Below are 24,122 nucleotides of genomic sequence, written 5' to 3'. Positions count from 1 at the left end.
ATATCACAAAGCTCCAATCATCTCAAACCTGTACTAGTAAGCTGTACCTAATAAAGGGGCCAGTGAGTGTAGCAGATAAGTGTGATTAGTGATGACAGTCAGGTGGGCAACAGGTGAAACTGTTGAGGATGAGGGATACAACCACAAAGGAGGGAAAAGGAAGTAAAATAAAGCAAAACTAACTTTCAAAGTAAAACTGAAAAAAAAATGACAGACAAGACGAGACAGGGGAACTAGAAAGCAGAAGAAACTAGACAGAGAAACATTTTTTTCCTAGTAAAACAGGAATATATAACATACTAGCAGCGCACAGGGTACCAAAAGGGATCTATATGCATGCCTACATTTATGGGGAAATAAACCACAGAGACACATGCTGAAGCCTAATTTGCAGTGGAAATATTGCACTTGACTTAATGTCACGAGAACCACAGGCGCTTCTCCGTCATACAGGAAGATGAATTGGATGCAACAGTGGTGCATGTGCGCTCACATATCTCTCTGCTGAAGCTTAACAGCCTATTAGAGAATAATTGCGCTCCAACTGCATTAACTGGGCGCACCGTGTGTGCAGCAGTAAAACCTATAGAGAGCAGAGTCCTGTCCCGAAGTGGCAAGACTCTCTGGCATGGCTCCTTGCAGGCAGCAGAGTAAGGATTGGGTTGTATTTTTGGAAGGGTGTGGATTGGTCGCCTTGTTAGGTCTGCTAAAATATTTCCAACAGCAGCGACTGTCGGGAGATAGCTGGGTGGCAGGGACAGGGGGAAAGGGGCTTTTCTCTGTGGCCACCTGGTAAAGCCATGTAAGATCCCTGGCTTTTCAAGACAGAAATACAGAAACAACCGGTAATAGGATCCAAATTTGCAACGAGGTATAATTTATCCTGGAGGGAATCCGTGGAGTGGGTAGTTAATTAGCTTAATCGACGAATCCAATAAGACAGTGGAGTAATCCGGAGAAAAGAAGGGAGGAAAAACAGAATAAAGTGTGAAGTGCGCCCCGGAGCTTCATGGACACGCTCAGAAATCCCCAAACCAACTTCCAAAGAAGAAACCAAGTTCAGCACTGAGGGTATCTCCTGCCAGTTTTAATGTCAGGTGAAGGTGAAGTCAGACTAACGGAGCTCTTATCTTTAGACAGGTAACAGAAAAAAAAAATCAGCTTTACTTTCTGTGCGTTTTTCTGCGGTGAGGAATGAGTGGAGGTCGCTTTGAGTTTGATGACGGTGGAGCTTACTGCGGAGGCTGGGAGGGGGGCAAAGCCCACGGCCATGGCATCTGCACCGGACCCAAAGGGCAGGGCGAGTTTTCGGGTTCCTGGAACTACGGCTTCGAGGTGGTGGGAGTCTACACCTGGCCCAGCGGGAACACCTACGAGGGATACTGGTCGCAGGGGAAGCGTCACGGTCTGGGATTAGAAACCAAAGGACACTGGATTTACAAAGGGGAATGGACTCATGGATTCAAAGGGAGATATGGCGTCCGGATCAGTGTTGGCAGCGGAGCAAAGTATGAGGGGACATGGAATAACGGGCTCCAGGATGGATATGGCACAGAGACGTATGCGGATGGAGGTGAGAGTCGCATTAAATATGCCCACAACGACCAACAAGTGGGAAAAAATAACTTTGATGTTTTTATATTTTTCGATAATGTGCTGTTAGAAGTTTGATATGTGAAGTATTCGTTGTTTTAATTGAATATCACATATTTTGTATGCCATGTGTATCTAATAATTATCATTAGTCTGTAAAAGATACTTCTTTACAAGACTTGTATGATAGACTCGATACTTTAATTCGTAAATAAATGTAAGAAAACACTAAAGTTGCCACATAAACAGTGCAATGGAAAGCGAAATTATTACCTCTACAAAAATCTATACAGGAGGATAACAAATATACAGCAAAAAAAGGGGGAGGGGGCACCTTATAACTGTGAAAAAGTGAAATATTCACATATATGCACTTTGTTATTATTTAAAGAAAGATTCAGATTCTTTAAATGGAGAATGCTTTACATATAGAAAGAGTACCTGAAAACCATTGTGAAATACTTGAGTATATGTACTTAGTTACCACAGAAAAGAGTTACTTATAGTCACTGAAAATGCTAATGTGCCTCTAAAGCTAGTGCTGATAAACGTATTACTCCTTAAATATAGAAATAATCAAATAAATGACCATTTACCGTACTACAGCAAGTAAGTACACATGCTCAAGTACATCTACTTATCTATGTTTGAGTACATCACTTGAGTACATGGCGCTGAGATGAACAGATGCTTGTGGTCAGACTGCAGATTCATGTCTCAGCAGGGTAATCGGGTTTCTGGATCTTTAAGTAAAACTAATAATAGATAAATGAAGGACTTTACTTGAGTATTTTTGTTACTGTACTCAGTAAAATACAGATTTAAAGGTACATAGTTACTACTAAAAGAAAATGCTGCTGCTGTAGGTCTCTGCAGGGTTATTGGTATTCAGATTATTTTAATATTAATCAAGATGGCTAAGGGCAGCTAAGAAATATACTGTATATATTAAAATTGCAGCAACAGACCACAGTAGGGTCAGAGGTCATTGTGTGGCTGAGCCTCTTCACAACATTCCTCTCTATAAGGAAAAGTTGCTAGTTTGAGGATTTTCAGTCAGTATTGCTGAGATTACTGATGCACTTGACAACTGAAAAGGTTTAGATGATTCAACTTCTTAATGTGCTTTTAAAAGCTGAATTGAACACATCGTAACCTTCATGGTTTTAACTGCTATCTATAGCTATAAAATAAATGTTGTGAAGTCCTGAAGTGCAGTACTTTATTACTATTGTTCTGCTTGTACATCTTGCAACATCACAAGCAAACTCCTGCCAAGATTATTGGAGACAAATCAGTGAGTGCAAAACAGACCGTCCTGATGAACTCGGTGGTCTTTAATGATGCCTCTGTAACAAGAAGAAAACACCACCCTGCTGCTGTCAGTCAAGAGGTGCTCAGAGTTTGTTGGAGCTAAAAACCCCTACATGGATGTTTCCAGTTTGTTACACTACATGTCACAGTGGCAAAATAAGTACTCAAAATTAATAAAAACACAAAAAGAAATGCCCTCAAGTCTACGTCTTACACAAGTAAAAGTACTAAGCATACAAAACGTGTAGTAAAGTGAGCAGTTGTGCAGCAGTACTAGTCCTCTCAACTGTTATACGTTGTATATTATGTCATTTTTATATCATTTATGAATGCGGCCACTGTGTTAACAGTGTATCAGGAAGGAAACATTATTATTGACCTTTGTGTGTGCATTTTTTTGTACACTTTCTCTGGGCGCTTCTCTTGGTTCTCCTTAGCCCGTCAGCTCACTTTCTTAATAAAATGAGTTAGACGAATAAAATTAATTGTGTTTGTACAACAGCAGTGGTTTCCCTCCTTAACCTCTGACTCATCAGCTTTGAGGTGCGTTGGAAGATGTGGTTGGAGGTGGGTGTGAGAGCACCAGATGTCAGGATTTAATAATAGCCCACATATTTGGTGCCCTCTTGGCCTTGCAGGCTGAGGCCTTGCAGTCACTGTAATCCACACACATCAATTTTAGCATGAGAACAGACACTAAGATGACTTGTCAGCGAGGGTATTACTGAATGAGATGTGTCACTCTAAAGATATCCATGACATTTTGGCAGAAATGAACGTTTAAACAACCGTCTCCAGGAGCGATAGCAGCTCTGTGAGCCTGGACTCAAATAGGCTAACAGGCTAATATGTTAAGAATGGCTTTGTTAACGTGCTAATGAAGCTAAGGTGCTAAGATTGACTATTTTCACAATCTTCAATTTAATTTATGGTAATGCACTGAATCCCTGCTGTAGTGGGTGATGCCATTTGCATCCTGTGAGCTGGTGTGTTTCCACTGCTGAACAGTAACTTCTGCTAAGACACAGAAAGGAGCAAAAACTAAAGAGCTGACTTTGAGTCAATACATTTATTGCAGGAGCTATGAAAGCATCACATGCGTTTGCATTAATGTAATGAGCAAATTAGAGATAGTTGCAGCCTCTTAAATTATTTCTGAGCCATTATCCTTCTGCTAATCAATATAATGGGTTTATACCGCATATTCTTAACAGACTTATCAAAGGTGTTGGTGTCTGTATAGCTGTGATGTTAGGTAACATTTCTCAGATAGTGAGCATCAGGATAGGGTATAAGATAGAATGTAGGTTTAACACAGTGCATTCCTCCTTTGTGTAATTAGCACAAAATACAGACGGCACAACAAATAAAAATCATACGTTCTTTGCAGGTGCTATTTACATAGCACACAAGCTATCTCGAGGTGCTTTATAATGAAAGATCAACATGATCACGCTGTGTGCAAGCACTGGGAGGAAGTGCTCCATTTTAACAGGAAGAGACCTCATACACACCCAGAATTAGGGAGCTACTGTAACTGACTGGTGAGTGAGTGGACAGAGAAGACAGAAAAGGAGAGACAACAAACAGTAAACAGGATGAATCACAAACTACAGGAGAGAATACACAAAAAGAAAGAACAGGCGGCACATGCTGCTGCGCTCCCTGTCTGTCCATCAGTCAGGCTGTCACAGGGCTTCTCCCTCTTGGTAATTTCTCGACTGTGTCTTGATTAACTGGATTGTCTCACCGCCACGTGTGACTGGAATGTTTAACAGCAATCATTTCAAAATAAAAGCAAAAGAAAGACTCTGGCTTTCTGCCCAGAGTCTATGACAAAGTTCTTAATGATAGTAAGCTGTTCAAACCACCTTCTTGCAGTTCCAGTGGTTTTGCAATTGCTTGATCAGAAATAAAATGTACGAGGATGGAGAAGTCAAAAAAATCTGCATCTCAAAATCTTAAAGTTCTATGAAAATGTCTTTCTAAGATCAAAAAGCATTCTCAGAACAAAAGATCAGGAAGTCTTTGACCTGATTGTAAATGTCATTATGATTTCCAGTAGGGATGCACCGATACCGATACTGGTATCGGGTATCGGGGCCGATACTGTAAAATGTGTGTGTACTCGTACTCGTAAAAGTTAACCGATACCATGAACCGATACCAACTTATTTCATTAATCAGAGGGTGGCTTGTCATTTCTGTTGTAGTTTTTTAGATTGGCCACTAGGGAGCCAATTATTATTTTATTTATTATTTATTTAATAATTATTATTTTGTTTGTTTGTTTACAATATGGACACTCTGCAATAATTTAAAAGTTTATTTCATTCGCAAACCTAATTTGTATTTATTTTATTCCAAACAGAAGTGTTTATTTATTATTCTGAAAGCTCGAGACAGTGCCAATAGTTCAGTGATATTTTGTAAAATTACAACGTGGAGACTCTGCAATAATTTAACAGAAGTGCTTATTTTTCACTTGAAATTTTTTTGTGGTGATTTTTATTAAGATTTTATTTTTTATCGACAGGGAATATAATAAAACCTGTCTTCCAATTAATTGTATTTGTGTGTGTGTGTGTGTGTGTGTGTGTGTGGTAGAAGTATCGTTTTTTGTACTCTGTATCGGCAAGTACTCAGATCCAAGTATCGGTATCGTATCGGTTTGAAAAAATTGGTATCGTTGCATCCCTAATTTCCAGTGTTAGTGGGGTCTGTCTTCTATGTCCATAAAAAGTGTAGTGCAATCTTTCCCAATGTAGATGATTTGGTGTTGATTTAATCCTGATCAAGGTGGAAACACATTTCTAGGGTTAAATACCTTGTGCTCAGGATCTGCGGTGTAGTAACAAAATATTTACAACTTTATTTATATTTTTTAATGGTTTCCAGGTACATTTCAGGGTCAGTTCACTGGTGGGATGCGGCACGGCTATGGTGTTCGACAGAGCGTCCCCTACGGCATGGCAGCAGTTGTCCGCTCCCCTCTTCGTACCTCCTTGACCTCCCTTCGCAGCGAGCACAGCAATGGCACCGTCCTGCAGCAAGACGTCCCAATCATCACCACCACCAATGCCTCAGGTGAGGAGACACCCGTCGCCACTCCTACCCAGCTGGGACCGTCTCGAGGAGGCTTTGCCCTCACACTCCAGGTGGACCCTGGGGCTGTTAAAAACAAGAAGAAGGGCCTATTTCGCAGGAGCTCCCTACTGGGTAAGCTGAAGAAGTCCGACTCGAGCACATCGCTGTCCAGCCAGAAGAGCAAGCTCAGCTTCCTGAGGCCGGATTCAGCTCTCAGCTCCAACGCCAGCGACACCAACTCCACAGTCAGCATTGGGGACGAGAGTCTGGCTGGAGCTGAGGATTTCCCCCCAGTGGAGGCTGACATTGACGCCACCACCACAGAGGTCTACATGGGCGAGTGGAAGAATGACAAGCGCTCAGGATATGGAATAAGCGAGAGGTCCAGCGGGCTGAAGTATGAGGGTGAGTGGCTCAATAACCAAAGACACGGCTACGGATGCACCACGTTCGCTGAGGGAGGGAAGGAAGAAGGCAAGTACATGAACAACATGCTGGTGAAAGCCATGAAGAAGAGGGTGATCCAGCTGAAGGGAACCAAGATCAAGCAGAAGGTGGAGCGGGCAGTGGAGGGTGCTCAGAGGGCTGCAGCCATCGGCAAGCAGAAGGCAGAGATTGCTGCTTCCAGGTAAGAAACCAGAGAGATCATTCTTCTCATGGTTTTTAATCATATTTGGTCTATTATGGGTATTTTTTTTTCTATCCTCAGAGCAACTATGATTTTGACAGGCTTCTTAGGTTAACTGGTGATTCTAAATTAGCCGTAAGTGTGAATGTGAGTGTTAGTGGTTGTCTCCCTTACAAAGGACTAGTTAGTTGTAAGTTGCAGCTAAGATCAGCTTCAGCCCCCTGCAGTGAGGCTAAGCTGTCAAGAAAATGGATGGCTGGATAAATCTCTAGCGATCTTTAACAGTGGTATTAAATACCACTGAGGGTCGCTAGATCTGTTGTTTTTGTAGAATCTGGCTACTTTTGAAGTGTTTGCACAAGTGTATTTTTTGTCGAACTCGGCACAAACCCAGCGGATCAGCAGATATCAGTGTCTTCCAATTGGAAAATCCCACGTGGGTGCTTCAGTCTCCTTACAGTAGCTGCACATAAGCATGTTGCTTTGCACTACACCTGCACTCTGTCTCTTCTTTTAATGTTGTTTTTGACTTAATATCTGATCTGTTTTCGATTGAAGCCCACTCTGTTCTGTCTTTGGGTCCTTCTGCTGCTCTCACTAGCTTGTCCATTACCAATATACACATGGAAGAGCGATGAGAGCCCACATCACCAAATATAAATCACAGCCGATGGAAATGTCAATTTTCTTTTCACTGCACTGGTTCAGAAAGAAATATCTATAAATAAAACGAAAATAAAATCAATTATTTTAAAAATCCTACAAAAGTGAGTAAAGACAAGCATGTAGGCACCCCCCAAACTGCAATCCACATAAACACAAACACACTATGTGCTGTAATTGACTTAGCTACTATGATTTTCCGTAATGTGAATAAGGATAGTTTTGAATTGTTTGGCAACTTTTGCAGTAGAGCCGATGAGATATTTATTTATTCAGATGGCTGAAAGAGTCTTTTATGATCCAGGAAATGCCTTCAGAACCTTTCAGCAGCACTGGTTTTATAACAGGTGCTTAGCCCTGTGACTTATATGTAAATTAAATGGTTAAAAGGCTTAAAATTGTGCTAGGATTTGCTAAAGATCAGTTTGTGTGAAGGCAAATGAAGGGAAAAGTTCTACTAACATTTATTTAGAGCCTTTATCTGTCATTGTAATCATCCATGGCTTTGGCTGCAAGTCCAAATAAACCTATAACAGAAATACCTTTAATCAATGTATTATAGCACAAACTGGACAAACCATTGTTAAAAATTCACGTGGGTTCTTCTGGTTATCTGTTTAGTTTTTGTGGTGAAACTGGAAAGTTCACAGGCATAACTTTTCTCCCTCTCAGTGTGTGTTTCTCCGTTTATCTGCCTGAATTGGCATTGTGTACAACATGTTCAAACAGTGAGACTGGAGTGACCTTTAGAGCTCCACTGCACTCAGTTACAGGAGTGGCTGAATATCTGATAGCTTTCTGATAGAGTTCAACGTTAGGAGGAGAATACATATCTGAACTCTCTATATGTGCTTCCTGCTGCAAGCCCAGATCGTAGTCGACAGAGGATGTAGTTGAATCCCTGAGGAGCAGAAGATCTCTGGATTTTTCTAAATGAGTTTGCTTATAGCTTAACACAGAGACTGGAAACAGGGAAACCCATACGTCTCATCATCCCCATGAAAGAGAAACAAAATCCAAAATCTCTGAAGCTGAATAATTAACATGATATTTGAGTTGTGAACAGAAGAGTACTTATCATGGAGTCGTGCAGGGTATTTGAGTAATGGCGATGCTGGCCTTTTAGCGAAAATCTTAGATGATTCACAATCTGACATTTTATTTGCTGCAGTTGTCAAAATGTTGATGTATCTTACAATAGTTGGACTGTAGCAAGCAGCTCCACAGTATCAGTTTCCAGCTCACCACTGTTGGCCTTGAACACGACTTCTCAGAAATGACTCCCTGCTGGGATCCCAGGGTCCTTACAGCCATGCTCCTCCTGGTGTGAAAACGCTAACGCATGTGTGGACGTACATGCTGTAATCTTATATTTGTGTGTCATTGTAAGAGGTCGGGTCATTCAGAATTTTTGATTTTAATAGTTTGAGGTTTCCAATAATCATTTGACCAGTGGTTCAAATTCCTGAGCTTATTACGCCCAAAGTCTGGAAGTAAAACAGGTGATCTCCTGGAGTATTTGTAGCCAGAAGTATCATTTTATGCAAGACTACACAGCATTTTTACCCTTTGTTCGCCTGTTCTTCAGCGATCATGTTCCACATTTTGCATCTAGTTTTCTAAATTTGAATATTTTTAATGGAGAGACTGTGGGGAAACCACCAGGGACTGTCATCCTGGGTGTCCTGTAGGAAAACATGGTAATGTCTTTTCCAAGGTGGAAAACTACAAGTAACAAACTATGCCAATTTGGGAAGGCTTCGGTGAAAAAATACAACAAGTAAAAAGCAAATTCAGCTATGACAAAGATCAGAAAGTTTGTTTTTCTTTGTTTTTTAGTCTCACAAGAAACCTGCAGCTCAGAGATGTTTCAGTTGATAGATGCATCCCTGCTAAAAACCCAAAGGATTTCTAGATCAAAAAAGAAACTGAAATAACAGTTTAGTGAAAATAAAAAAAGAGGCCACATGAGAGTAAGAAACAACTTCCTTTTATGTACAATGTATTTATTTAGCAAGGAATATATTCACACAGGAAATGTGCTTCACATGCTAAATTCCTCTGAGCATTTGTAACCTGCCCCACACAAACATAGTCTGACCCTGTTATAACCCCCTGTGATGCCAGAAATGGCCTTTGCTGAATCCTATTAGAAGGGAAAATGCACTTAATTGTATGACTGCATATAAAAGATGGACACTAGCACTCAGTGGTTTCTACACTTTACCTTCTGAAGCCTGAACTTTAGTTTTTTGGCTGCTGATTGTATTTAGATGAGAAGGTGGGAGTACTAAGTTAAGCCAACAGTACCGAGCTTGGTTACCCAGCTGCATCCGTAAACAGTGCAGCTGCAATGCACAGACAAAGATGCCTGCCACAGATTCTTTTTGGAAGGTCTGTTTTTGCTAACATCCCCACAGCGAGCCATATTATCTGTCAGATAAATTAATTAAAAACACAATATTCGGTAGAGAGATTACTTACACTAAGCAGGTATTTCCTTCTGTATATGGCATGTAAAGGCCTACAGGTTATAGCTGATAACACTCCACCCTCTCCTCTAAATAAAAGCCTGTCTGGCTTCAAAACACAATCAAAAAGAGGGTGATGTCTCAGTGGGTTATCCTCTTATTCACTTTGCAGTCTTTATATGAATCTGCGTGGCTCCTGGCTTTGCCCTCATATTTAACTGCCAAGTATAAATGGTAAATGGCCTGTATTTGTATAGCGCTTTACTAGTCCCTAAGGACCCTAAAGCACTTTACACAACCAGTCATCCACCCATTCACACACACATTCACACACTGGTGATGGCAGCTACATTGTAGCCACAGCCATCCTGGGGCGCACTGACAGAGGCGAGGTTGCCGGACACTGGCGCCACCGGGCCCTCTGACCACCACCAATAGGCAACGGGTGAAGTGTCTTGCCCAAGGACACAACGCTCGAATCGCCAACCTTCCGATTACAAGACGAACTCCCAACTCTTGAGCCACAATCGCCCTAAGAGTAGCATTTCCCATAGTGTCAAACTATTCCTTTAACTAGGTGAAAAACCTTTTGGATGAGCACAGAATGCATGAGTGTGATTATGTTTAAGTCCTTATCGCGATTAATCGCTACCCCGATTTGTCTCACAGATTTATTTAAACCTTTCTCTCACACATTGCAGCACAATCTGATTTAAAATTAATGCAGGAAATCCTTTTTTATGATGTGATTCATGTGTGCACAGACATGTCTACCTTCAGATTGTCTGACCATACAAGGCGGTGATGTTTTTGCCGTCTTCACGACCTGAAATAGGCTGAGTGTTTACAGCAGTGAGACTTGCACTGATGGACTGCAGACCCCCGTCCCTGCAGATTGAAATCTAAATATTGTACTGCAAAGATAAGCAGTATATGAGAGTTACTCATTGTGTCAGTGCTTTAGGATCACCTGAGGCAAGTCCGAACAGAGAAAAGCAGATTTCACATTTAACACGACTGTCATCAGGAAGTGCTGGAAGTCAGTGCTGAAATTTCAGCTGCACCGCATTTTACAGGCAAACTTCTGTTTTCATTACATTTACTTGGCAGTTTGAGTTACTGTTTACGTTTAAAATCGACTTCTACTATTTACATATTAACTCTTTAGGATTCTGAGTGTTTTTGGCTCTTTAACCGTCCATAAAAACAGTTTTGTAAACTGGTTGTAAACAAAGTTCGGACTGGAGCTCGGGACTCTTTGAGGGCTGTCTTGTTTAATTTGAGGGGAATAAAATAACGGGTCAGTAATTAGAAAAACAGATGAGCTCTCTGTACTATTTCTTGTTATGTGACCTCCGAGCAATGTTGCAATAATGAAGTTTCCATTAGCACTTAATGTGTGTGTATTTTGGCCAACAGATTGAATTATATTTAAAGATGCTGACATTAGATTATCTAATAAAGTGGAATTACACTGTAATTAGGTCGTAGATGTCACTGATGGAGAGCTTTTTGTAGCATGCATAAGCCATGGCCATTCCAGGTGGTAAAAACAAACACTTAAAAGGTCTAAAATGTACTTTGAATAGCCCTGTTTGGTACAAGTTCTTGTATAGCGAGTTTTCTGCAGAGTTAGTGGGACCCACAGAGAATAAGGGCAACATTATTTTCCATCGAACACCATCCGCAGAACTGAGAACTGTCAGTCCTTTTCATGTCCAGGCCAGGTGAGACTGGGTCAAACTAAGCAGTAGACTCCAACCGACAAAAAGATGTTTCCCTTCTGTCAATTCAAGTTTCAGATGGAATTATTTTGCTGCATGCGTAGGAAGCACAATCCAAAAGATAAATAAATAAATGAAATGGGCACGGGTTGGGCTGTAGATAGCTCTGGCTGTAATCCTCTTTACTGGCACACATTAAAAGCAGAGGCCAGTGCTGACTCTGAGCAGGTCCGAGTGACCGTGGAGTCTTTTTGCTAATGTGCTTGGGCTGATAAATCATTTATATTTAAAAGTTTCTGTTGAATGAGCTTGTTACCAGCAACTAGCTCAAGCATGAGATTTCCCTTTAACCATATCACAGCACTTCAAATTCCTTGACGAGTGCGGTCTGAACCACTTTGAGTGTCTGGTAAGACCAAATAAGCACAGTATAAATGGCAATCCTTTTTCAGTGATGCAAAACGGGCATTTATTCAGTGTCCTTATGGTGAATACTCACTGGTGAGGATTCATCATCACATCATTATCAACAGCCAGTCTGGTACCTGCAATGTGAGACAAAATGCATTGCAAGATGTAGCAGAAAACGATGTACATGCCACTGACATATCAGTGGTTTATACACTCGGCGTCCAAACATTTAAATCAAATGGCAGAGGAGATGTAAAGTATTGTTTACAAATGCCCTTCAGCTGTGGAACCAGCTTCCAGTTTGGATTCAGCAGACGGACACCATCTCTACTTTTAAGATTAGACTTAAAACTTTCCTTTTTGCTAAAGCATATAGTTGGGGTGGGATCAGGTGACCCTGAATCATCCCTTATTTATGCTGCAATAACTCTAGGCTGCTGGGGACTTCCAGATTTCCACTTTTTTGTCTCACTCAGTGTGTGTTTATACACCTCTGCGTTTAATCATCAGTTATTATTAATCTCTCTTCCACAGCATGTCTTTGTCCTACCCTCCTCCTCCTCTTCACCCCTAACTGGTTGCAGCAGATAGCCGCCCCTCCCTGAGCCTGGTTCTGCCGGAGTTTTTCCTCCCCACTGTCGCCAAAGCACTTGCTCGTAGGGGGTCGTATGATTGTTGGGGATTTCTATGTATTATTTTAGAGGCGTTACCTTACAATATAAAGTGCCTTGAGGCGTCTGTTGTTGTGATTTGGTGCTACATGAATAAAACTGAATTGAATTTGAATTGAACTGAAAAAGTGGATTCATTGTTTTTGCAGTAGTCTAAAATTCTGATTGGTATCAGTGCACATTATCTGCAGCAGCCGTGGCTGATAGGGAGCAGGTGTAAGTGACTGAGGAGTTCCTTGCAAAAGTGCAAGGAATGCTCTTTATTTTTAGGAGTTTAACTATCTCACAGCACCTCGAATTTATCTTTTTATCCTACGTAGACAGCTACTGGAATAATATTACATCTTTCTTATTCTCTTTTTGACATTTTAATGTCCTTTGCACCCTCTAAAATCTGTTTTTCTTGCACTGGAGTATTTTTATATTGTTGCATTGGTCCTAACAAAACAGCCTTCCTGTAGTCCTGGATATTAAACTGAAATCCAATATTATATAAGCAGAGGAGACATGACACATCTGTTCCTGGCAGTGGTTTCCTCACACTATGATCCTTTGGCAGTGATGTCTTGGATTTAAAAATACACATACAACCAGGACACTGCATGCGATCCCAGACCAGGCCTCTTCAAGCCCAGTTAGTCAAAGTGTTTGCTGACACTCAGACAGTCTGTGGACATTGTTCTGCTTTGTGGACTGGCTGCTGGGCGTCTGGAGGAGGACCTGTGTGGCAGGACAGGGTGTAAATGACGCACACGTAGGGGCCTTGTAGTCACGGAGGAGCCCTGACTAAATATGGACAGGCATACTCTTGCTGTATCACAATCGCGGGGGAATGCAACAGCTGATTGTCCCCCTCCCCCCTTGCTGCTGTCAGACCCCGTCTTTCCTATCTGGTCTCAAACACCCAGACAGAGATTCTTCTTTTTTTTCCTGCAGACAGAAATCAAATACTTACCCGTACACCACACAGCTGTGCTCAAAAACGGTAATCTGCTTGCTGTTTTTCTCTCTTTCTGTCACCTCCTGCGAGCCTTAGCTCCGCTAAGAGCCGCCAACAGTTCGAGATCACAGATCTCGATCCATCTTGCGTCAGCAGTGGTGTCAAATGCCTCCATGGATATAAATATGGCACACCTCATAAGCAAGTGCTTGGGTATAAAGGGTTAGTGTATATATGTACCACACCTAGCTTTAGTTGTGGGGCTTGGATTACATACTGTACTGCTGATACTAGCATTTTGTGCTGGTGAGCGATCAACTGGTCATAAAAGTTGTAAACAAAGTTCAGACTAGGGCTCAGGACTCTTTGAGGACTATAACTATTTTCTTTTAACAAGTGACTGATTTAATTTGATAGAAAAAGAAACTGGTCAGTAATTAGAAAAATAGATGAGCTCTCTACTATTTCTTGCGACGTGACCTCTGAGTAATGTTGCAATAACGAGGTTTCCATTAGCACTTAATGTGCGAATATTTTGGCCAACAGATTCAATTCTATTTAAAAATGTTGTCATCTTTTTTATTAACAGCTAATCACTCTTGCACACTCCCTCGTGTATGCACACATGGTTGCTGCAGAGTTGGAAAGGACCCTCCACAAAGATCCAGTGGCACATGCCAAAATGACAGAATATCTCTCGCCATCAGTAGACTCCAAGACGATGGTGGCGGGACAAAAAACAGACATTACAAAACAGCAGAGTACCAGGACTTATTTTAAAGAACTGTATCTATACTTATATATTAAGCAAAATTTAAGTTGTGCATTAATCTGTGATCTCATAGCTGTGGGGAGTTATGACGCACAGAAAATAAAGTATATTAATGTACTAACACTAGCACATGCTTTTTTTTTTTTTTATTCAAAAAAGTACACACAGTTAGTTTTGCAGTACATTTGTGTAAAGTGACCTTTACTGTACTTTTATTTCTGCAGCTGAAGCCTCTGAATGCTTTCTTTGCTGACTGCATATAAAAGCTGTGTCTGAGAAGTGAACTCAGTGCAGAATTTTCTTACACTTGTGGGGGTTTGTTTTCTCATAAACAGTAGAGTGCAGCTCCTCTGGTTTCAAAAAGACTTGTATATAAACCTATAGAATAACAGCCCAAGAAAACTTTTGATCTGTGACCTCACTAATCTTAACGTTATGGGCTGACTCGATCGTTTTTGTGCTTGGTGAAAACAAGGTTCATTTTGAAAATTTGGGGTCAATTTGAGCCAGAAAGAAGGCTGACTAATGTCATGGCATCACACATTGGTTAGCCTTAAACTATTCATTTAAGTGTTTGTTGAGGTCACAGGTGGGATTTATCAATCAGAACATCCATTGACTGACATTATGAGGAGCTATGATAGACATTTTTTAGCAACTGTAACCACACTGGAAGATATATAATTACACCAAAAGCCAAACAAATATAGTGTTCCAGCAGGAAAACACTGCTCAGTGCTTGGCTGCTTTAATCCTTCATGCCAGTGTCTGGTTTATTATTATTTTTTTGTTATTATTATTTTAGTCACATTTGCACAAATCTATTCATTTTGATTATATGACTGGTAATTTACAGGATTAGATTTGATTTAACCATGCAGGCCTAAGTTCCTGCTTTTCTGCTTGTGCTAAAGATTTCACCATATTTATGGTACTGAGAGTTGTGTGGTCACTAATACTCAGTGACGGACATGCTCAGTGAGCTGTGAATGGATGTGAGGCTGCTACAGGGGTCAGTTTATATCCGTCTGCTGCCTTTAGCCATTTTAGTACTTACTAGTAGCTCTGCTACATGCATAGCACTTTATAAAAAAAATACAGGTCTCATAGGTGTTTTCTAATAAAGTGCACAGTGAGTTTTCATACTTAACCACTGTATTTAAGCATAGACTGTATATAAAAGATAGATGCAGTCACTTTAAGATTACCCTCTTCTTTCATAATGATCTTCCTGGCTGTAATGTCTCCTATACTACAACTGAAATGGAAAGAACACCGTATTTCATGCTGAATTCAACCATTTATTATGTTGAAAGTAGTACAAATGTAATATCAGTGGTGTAAATGTGGTTCTGTGACTATTGTGCGATGCCATGTTTTGTTGGCAATAAGCTAAACTAAATGGGAAAACTGTGGAGTTCCCAACAGGTAGAAGAACAAGAGAGAGGCAGGAAGCTGAACTGAACTGAGCCCGGTGTGTCAAATCTGCTGATTGCTTCAGCTCAGAATTACCCTGGTGCTTCCAGGCATACTAAGGAAAAGAGCTGTTAGCCACTAATCTACCCAAGCTCACATCAAGCTATCATAGTAATAATATGAGCTGGACCTGATGTGGGTCACAGTCATTATTGTTTGGGCCAGATGTCCAAGACATCAGACATCTGGACCATTTAGGTGGATCAGAGGTGAAATCAAGCAGCTGGACTCCCCCTGAGTTAATCCATCAGTCAAAGTCAACTATGGCCAATGGAAAACTGCAGATGTGGTCCACATTCAGACCAAACATTCAGTATTATCTGAATGAAGCCCCTAAATGCAGCCTCCGCAGTTAACAAACAGTTGAAACTCTATTCCTACTTCCTACTTCTGAAGACACTGAGCCACTGTGAGGTGGAAGGTAGAGTCAGTTTCCAGGAAGAAGCCATCTGTCGACATCTTTCTCTTCCAACTGGCAGTTTACCCGTCCACACTGAAAGGCTGCCATCTTGTCTGCTACCTCACACACCACTCTGTCTGCAGGCAGTCAGGAACTAAATTGTAATAGTATAGTGTTAGGTAAGGGAGAAGATAGTTGAGGCTTTTCGGAGTATATTTTTATAATGAACATGTATGCATATTGTGTTCATTAGCACTTATCAATTAAATTATAAAAATAAACTTAGCACAACAACTAAGTAGTAAGGACATTTTTGGTTGGTCAGTTATTTCTTTGCTGCAAAATTGCTTCTTGGCAATAAAATTGATACCAGTGGAAATCCATTCATGGGTTGAGCAGCAGAGTTACGTATGTATGTTGTGCCTTTAAAAAAAACTTTATAAATCTTCTCAGAATAAGCCAAACAGCTTATTCTGCTATTGACTCTTGTTTTGAGCCTCTGGTACCCTGGTGCTGATAATCTGGGTTGTCATCATTAGAGGCATCTCAATGCAGAGAGATATCAAGATGAGTCTCTGCAGCCAGGGGTAATCACATATCTCCACAGTCTTGGACCAAATTCTATCCTCCAACATAACAACGATCGCATAGACTTTGATCATCCGGTCAAATAAATGATACCAAACAAGAGCTGATAGCAGAATAAGCTGTTTGGCATTGGCAGAGGGGATTTTTTCCCCAAGTTTTTCATGGGCACAACCCACATACTTTACTCTGCTTCTCAACACACAAAAGCATTTTCCTCGCAAATGTGGCATCATCTAAGGGGAAATAAACAGGCTTTCCAGTGGTGTAAGATTTATTGCCAAGAAGCATTATTACAACAAAGAAGTAATCGACCAAAACAAAGTTTCCTTACTTTTTGTGCTAAGTTTAGATATTGTTGAGATTGCTATGGAAGCATGTTGTTAAAGATCAGCTGTTAGAATAACTTTGAGAAAAACAGCTTCCTGAGTAGGTGCTGAGTCTGTGTGGACAGGTGGAGCTCATTTATATCAATCAGGGGACCTCAGGAGCCTCTAATTGTTCCTGGTGGAAGCATCTTCCCCACCTAAGAGGAGCTATTTTCATCTTGGTGTAAAGTTACAACATGTTGAGTATTTACAGAGTAATCACACTCAGTATCTGCAGTTACTGGGGACAAACAGCAGCCGCTTTTAACTCATTTACCTCTTGAGTTTTTGGATATAGCAGCAATTCATCATCTAATATCATCATCTTTCATCACTAATGATGAAAACATGATTAGATTTTTTTTTTTTCTTAACTATTAACTGATCCTTTTGTGATTGCCAGATGTTTTACTTTATGGTTTTGAGGAAGTATATCAGCAGATGTTTTTAATTGTTTAATTAAAAGTTCCCTGATCGCTTAGCTGGAATTTGACTATATGTTTACAGAGGCAGGAGGTGTATCAGATTAAATTAATTAATTAAATAATTATATGTGTACTTTTTTACTGAGATGATATGATTTTTGGAACTGTTTGGTTGCTGTTGCAATGTGTTGGGGCTCATTTTCCATGTAACGTTCCCCAAGTGGCTTTTGATAATTGTACTGATAATTTTCCCTGACCAAATATTCCAAATAATTGGTTTAGCACTTAAGGCTACAAAAAAAACCAATCCAGTTTCTTTCCACAATAGAAACCCAACACAGAGAGAGTAAAGTCGCACTGAGCTGAATCGTACAGTAGAAATTAGGTTAAATTTAGTTATCATAAAACATGTGCAAAGTCAAAATGCCTGACACACAGCTGTATCGCATCGCTATACACGGCCTTCCCACACAGAAAATCTACATTGCGCACAAAAGAAAATCCAGCCTAAATTTTCAGTGCGCGGAGACTATGTCAGCAGTGCACGATTGCTCACGTGCTCAGCTTAGAGGGAACAATTAGCATGGTTGCTGCTAAAGAGCTAACATTAGCATGCTAATAAGCTAAACTGAGATGGTAACCACTGAACCAGTTAAACAGCTTTTATTCTAGTATGGCTACAGTCTTTACACGAGTAGAGAAGCATAATAGTATTAAAATAATAATAAATTGTGCTGCCCTATTTTCGTGGTATAACTAGACTGCATTTCAGGTTTAGCAGCTGGAATTAGCCTTGTGTTTTCTTGGTTGCTACCTGTTCTTCGGTGATTCTTTTTGTTTTTTTTAAGGGGAAATCCAGAGTGAAAGTTCATGAACTCTGCATTGCAAAGTGTTGCATGATAAGTAAATGTTTCCAGTGTGCAGCAAAACAACTATAAATATACAAATGTATGCCTGTCAGGCCGCAGTGCTTTCTGCCTGTCACCCACACTGACATTTGTGTGATGATGGAGGCCTCAGTAGCTTGCCAGCAATAATTCATTGTCTCCCTCATGGTGGCAAAAGTGTAATTTATTTCTGTCCCAGGCAAACGGTAGAACAGGACAACCCCTTTCCTCCAAAGCTAATAATACTAATGAGCCATATGACCAGCGACTGCCCAGCCAGGCATCCATTTGACCATGATTGAATACTATAAACAAACCTTGTACTGCAATATTTTTGGTCACTCTGTTCAAGGCCCTTAACTCTAAGAGTGTGTGTGTAGGAAGGTCGAGGTCAATGTCTCATGAACCATTAAACCATTATAGTGTGACGTAAATGAATAGAAAGCAGAAAAAGTATGTAGAACTGAAACAGGCTGCATCCTGATTGACACACGTGCTGATCACTGGTGACAAGCAAATGCTCAATTGAGTGAGCATATCCAACCCCTCAGCTGTGTTTCCTCACACAAGAAAAGCTTAAAGCTACTTAAAAAGGTGACACAGAGGATAAATAGCAGGGATTTCCCTTTTGTTTTGGAGTGTAAACGATGGACAATTAAAATATAATTTTTAGCTTTCTAAAGGTGGTTTCTGTCTAACAGTGACTCCAAAATGAACTGATTGATGATTTAATGATGAGACGAGATCAGCAAGTTATAGCTTAGCCTTCAAAATAAATTGATTTTGGCATTTTTCCTATAATATAACCAGTTTTTGTTTGTTTTGTTTTTTGTCTTTCCCTGTTATTCGTCAATGGAGGTGTTGCTGATGAAATGGTAATATCAGTGCTAGGCTTACCTGAGGGAATCTTTTTTTTTTCCTTCTTTGGCTTTAATTATTTTTTTATTAGTAAAATTAAGCCTGGTTTGAAGTTATAGACCAGTATAAATCGACATTTGTGAAACTGTCCTGCTATTAAAGGAATTCTGATTCACCGATTCACAGCTGCTAACAGGTGAACTTTGTTGCCTCCTGTGGGGACAAAACCAGGTTTTGTAGTTTCACATTTAAATTAATAGCGTTATTCTATTTGGGAGACACTCTGACTTTGCTTTCTTGATGGTGAAAACACACTCATATCCCACTCTTCCTCCCGACAGCTAAGCCAAGTGTGGTACTGATTGTGTCATTTATAAAACACAACAGATGCTTTCTGAAAACAGCATGTTCATTGCCGGCATATGGGGGGGAATTATGATTCAGACCATTAATGAAATGAGAAGATGAAAGAAGGCTGAGTGACTTGTGTTGCATCTTTCCACTGCAGGACAGCCCATGCCAAGGCCAAGGCAGATGCAGCTGAGCAGGCTGCCCAGGCCTCCAACAGAGAGTCCAGCATTGCCAGACTGGTGGCCAAAGAGCTCTCCCCTTCCTTCTACCAGCCAGGTTAGTCGACATCTCCACACCACATTTTAGAAAAAATCAGCAAAATTAATTTAAAAAGCATCAAAAAGGGCCACCTTTTAAGGCATCATAATGTCACTAATGGACTTTGCAGCTGTATGCAAGCTCTGAGGTTCACTAGATATCACGGGAATGCACACTAAAAAAGCTAATTCAGAATTTTTTTTCCCTACTTATGTATGAAACTGTATGAAGGAAAGAGCAAATGTAAAATCCCAACAGCAGAGCTACTTCTCTACTTTGTCTCTGTCCTCACAGCCTGTGATAGTATATCCTTCTGCTGAGGCCCATCACAGGGATAGTCGCGTTTGACTGTCTAAAAAAAGGACCATCTTATTGGGTCGAAGGGATCGTATCAGTTTCATTGCGAGTCTGTTGACACACACATTGACACAAAAGCAAAGGGGCTATTTGGGAGCCTCCTGCATTTCACTCCTGCGCTCTCACTCAGCAGAGAGCTTAAAGAAGTCAGATGCAAACAGAAAGTCGTCCAGCTTTCTAAATGAATTGTCTCTCACTTTCTAAATGACTAGTCTTTCACTAAAAGTCTGGTTGAGACTGGCTCTGGCTGAGAAACATCTGCTTCAAAACACTTCACAAATTTAAGGATCGGACTTTTGATATTCTATACTTTTCTTATTTTTAGCATAAGAAAAGTATCACATGTACAGCTATAGGACAGCTGTACATGTCCTACAGCTGGTAATCATCATCAGCATGTGTATTCATCCACAACAAAAAATGGTCATTTCTTCTGTTTTAGTAACATTTGGTCAAAACTACAGTGTTCAGCTGTTCAATTCAAACCAAATATGAAGAGAAAGCGTATCAGTGCATTGTAGGTATGGATTGTCTGACAATATCAAAAATATTAATTGTTTTTAGTATATTTCATTTTGGGACAAATTTTCTCCTTTGGATTTTTTTCTGAAATGTGAGCAAATGGAGAATCTATTTGTGTTTAATGGAAAAATGTGTACTCCAGCGAAAGCTTATTGGAAGGGGATGCAGCAGCTGAATGGATCTCTAATATCCTCTGTAGCTGCTTCCTGTGCTCTCAGGAGATTTAAGGGGATGATACTTATAAAGAGAATCTGTGACCTATCAGCCCTGCAATACTGGAGCTAACATTTTAATCAAGGGAATCTTTTTTTAATGGAAAAATGTCAGTTTTTAAATTGAACTCCTTTAGCTATTTTTGAGCAAACAGGATTTTATCTAACAGAGAGCTGTGCTCCATGATAATTATGAAACAGCAGAAAGATATTAGTATAAATAAATATTTCTAAAAAATATATATTTACATGCAAAAATAACTTATCCTATAAACTCACTGTAAGCTAAAGGTTCAGGCCTCACTGATGTGAGCACTCGGTTATAGACTTTTTGTACTTAACCCAATACTGAGCTATGCACCATGAAGTGTGACCGCTCTGTGAGTACAGTAGCCACACCCATCTGCTGCTCAATTATTCTGTTTGTGAATGGCAGCCAATCAGAATAAAGCTGGGTAAAGTGAGAGGCACTAAAACAGCTTCTTTCACATAGTGAATGACTCAAAGTTCAAAATAATCCTCTTTTATTTTTAGTGGTTTAAGTCATGACACTCACATGATAAATCATTAATGATGTTTGTAAATCCCTAATGGATTGAGGCATTATTACTCAGTGTTAAAAATACCATGGCCTTTTTATGGAACATTACTTCTAATTATCGTGATTAGTACATACCCATGCTACAGTATCTCTAATTTCGGTCCATTGTTAGGTGGTTCCTTGGCAACATGACATCATATATAACTCATAATTCAAGTTTGTGACTATAAATTACATGTTATTGTCATATAATTCAAATAATATTATTTTAATGTGGCATTGTAGGTGCATAAATGTTGGTAGATGGTTGTAGGCAACATGATGGCGTCATATGTTTTTTAGATAAGAACCTACACAGGTCTAAGACGTACCTGTGTGCCAAGTTTCATTAGTCAGTTTGTGATTGTGTAGGAGGAGTTTGAAAGCTCACTTTCTGTATCTATTATACATTTTAAATTATGGAAAAATAATAATTCCTCTGACTTATAATGACTGATGGTAGAAAGCAGTGATTAAAACGTATCTGAACTGGCTTTCAGGTCCTGAGTATCTGAAGAAGAGAGCGTTACAGGTGGAAGGCAGTGAGAACACAGAGACCATCATGCATGAACCCCTGCTAGCTGAGGAGGAGCCACTGCCTACACCACCTGAAAGCCCGGTTATGAATGAACTGGACAGCCTCATGCCTAGCTCATCCCCAGGTCGCACGCCTTCTCCAAGCCCAGGCATCATGAGCAAGGAAGAGCCCAAACTCCTCGGTCCAGGTAGCTGGAATGAAGACAAAACCAGTAAAAGTGGTGGAAGTAGTAAACTCAACGGCAAGCAAGGCAGTCGTCCCACTACTCCCTCTGCTCCTGCTTCAACTGTATCTGAAGGAGGAGGAGGGGCCACCAGCAGTCGTGGCCCATCTCGTACCCCGAGCCGCCAGAGCAACAAGAACGAGCAGGGTTCTGACATGGAGATCAAGCCACTGCAGAAGTTTGACTCTGAGGCAAAAGCATCAGATGCCACTACAGCCCCTGCTGCCCCTGTAAGGAATAGCCTCATCTCACCAGATGAAGAAGTAGAAGAAGCACCACGTCCCATCTCCAAAGCTCCCTCCAAAACGCCTTCCAAAGCGTCTTACAAATCTGTAACTCCTGAGTCTAAAGCCTCCGAGGTAAAAAGCGAAAAAGCACCACCAACAAACGAAAGAGTGACGCCTGTATTTGAGAACAAAGTGGAGTCCAGGGAACCGAGCAGGCCTCCCAGTAAAGCAGAAACAAAACCGCTACCAAAACGGCAACCCAGCCCAGCTCCAGCTCCAAAACCTGCTCCAAGTCTTGAACCTAAAATGGCACCAAAGCCAGTGGAAGCAAAATCTGTAGTTGCCAGACCGGCAGCGAAGGTGGAACCCAAAGCCGAAGTCAGACCCAAGCCCATCCTGTCAAGCCTCAGTAACGAGGTGACCCCAGAGTCTTTGGACATGGAGGTAAGGCAGTAAATATACACAGTGACTCACTCTTCATTATTTTTTGCAACATCAGTGTTGTCACAACATGTATGGTGGTGTCAGTCTGTAAGTCTAAGACTTTGGTCAACAGCTATCAGATGGACTACTGTGAAATTTTCCACACACATTCAGTGTTCCCAGAGAGTAATTCTTACCGATGCTCGTATAAGCATTTAGCTTAGTACAGCCTTACAAATATACACTAGCATTACTGCTGACATTAATGACCATAAATCCTAGTTTCTAACTAAAGAGCACAGCTTGACACCATCATAGTCAAATAAAAGTGTACACCATGTCCAGTCACGTTATTTACCATATAAGGCCAAGGCCAGACTACTGTTCTGGTTTATTGGAGGGGGAAATAGTTGTAAATGAATGCTATGTCTCCTTTTTCTCTATTTTAAATGTACATTTGCTTCATATTGCCTGTCAATTTCAGGTATTGGTGTTACATTGGGTTTAAACTTTTAGCTAAGCATGTACCCTAAGCATCAGCATTAACAGTTATAATTATGGCTGTAAATATATCAGCCAAACATCTGTACAGCCAGTACTAACCTCCACCAAATAAGATGACATTTACTAATCTCAGTGGACGATAATTATCTGTTATGGCCAAACAATTTTCTTTTAGTTTCCCTGCTGGCTAGATGGGAATAAATAAATTTAAAAATACACTTAGAAATAGCATGAATGACAAAGAAATGCTCACTTTTACATTGTAAATATTTGTTATAAGCTAGGATTAAAGCAACCTTTATTGAAATATGCTTAAATGTGTTTGTATTAGGGAGGTAGAAGACAGTGTACACAATGTACCTGCCAATATGAAGCTGGAATGTGGGAGGCTGATTATAGCTTAGCATGAAGACAGGAAACAGGAAGAAATGGCTAGCCTAGAGCTAACCAAAGCTGGCAGATTGCTCCCATCTGCACCCATAAATCTTACAAAAGGGATAAGGGGTGTTAATTTCTGATCTTTAAAGGTGCTGGTAGGACAATTTTCTTACCCTTTAACTAGGCTGTTCTAGATGTTAAACCCCCTTTTTTTTTGTCTCGCTCCTCCTGCAGTCTTAATTTGAACTCACGAACAAGATATGTTTAGGGTACAAC

The 24,122-nt window shown here is 40.5% G+C and overlaps 1 protein-coding gene across 2 annotated transcripts in view; it reads left to right on the top strand.

The window, feature by feature from the left end:
- The first annotated feature begins 201 nt into the window (after nucleotides 1-201).
- The window catches only part of jph2 (junctophilin 2), a 27,345-nt gene continuing 3,424 nt past the window's right edge, over nucleotides 202-24,122 (top strand). Inside the window, exons 1-4 of one of the 2 annotated variants that reach the window (XM_085146234.1) lie at nucleotides 202-1,573; nucleotides 5,806-6,622; nucleotides 19,782-19,900; nucleotides 22,054-22,985. In XM_085146234.1, the coding sequence (XP_085002360.1) occupies nucleotides 1,195-1,573; nucleotides 5,806-6,622; nucleotides 19,782-19,900; nucleotides 22,054-22,985 (2,247 nt within the window). In that variant the 5' untranslated portion in view covers nucleotides 202-1,194. The remainder of the gene's footprint in view (nucleotides 1,574-5,805; nucleotides 6,623-19,781; nucleotides 19,901-22,053; nucleotides 22,986-24,122) is intronic. The other variant, XM_085146233.1, reaches the window with a different exon arrangement.

The sequence above is a fragment of the Neolamprologus multifasciatus genome, chromosome 20 (genome assembly GCF_963576455.1).
Source record: "Neolamprologus multifasciatus chromosome 20, fNeoMul1.2, whole genome shotgun sequence".
In the NCBI taxonomy this organism is placed as follows: domain Eukaryota; kingdom Metazoa; phylum Chordata; class Actinopteri; order Cichliformes; family Cichlidae; genus Neolamprologus; species Neolamprologus multifasciatus.
This window is presented reverse-complemented; position numbering and strand designations above follow the sequence as displayed.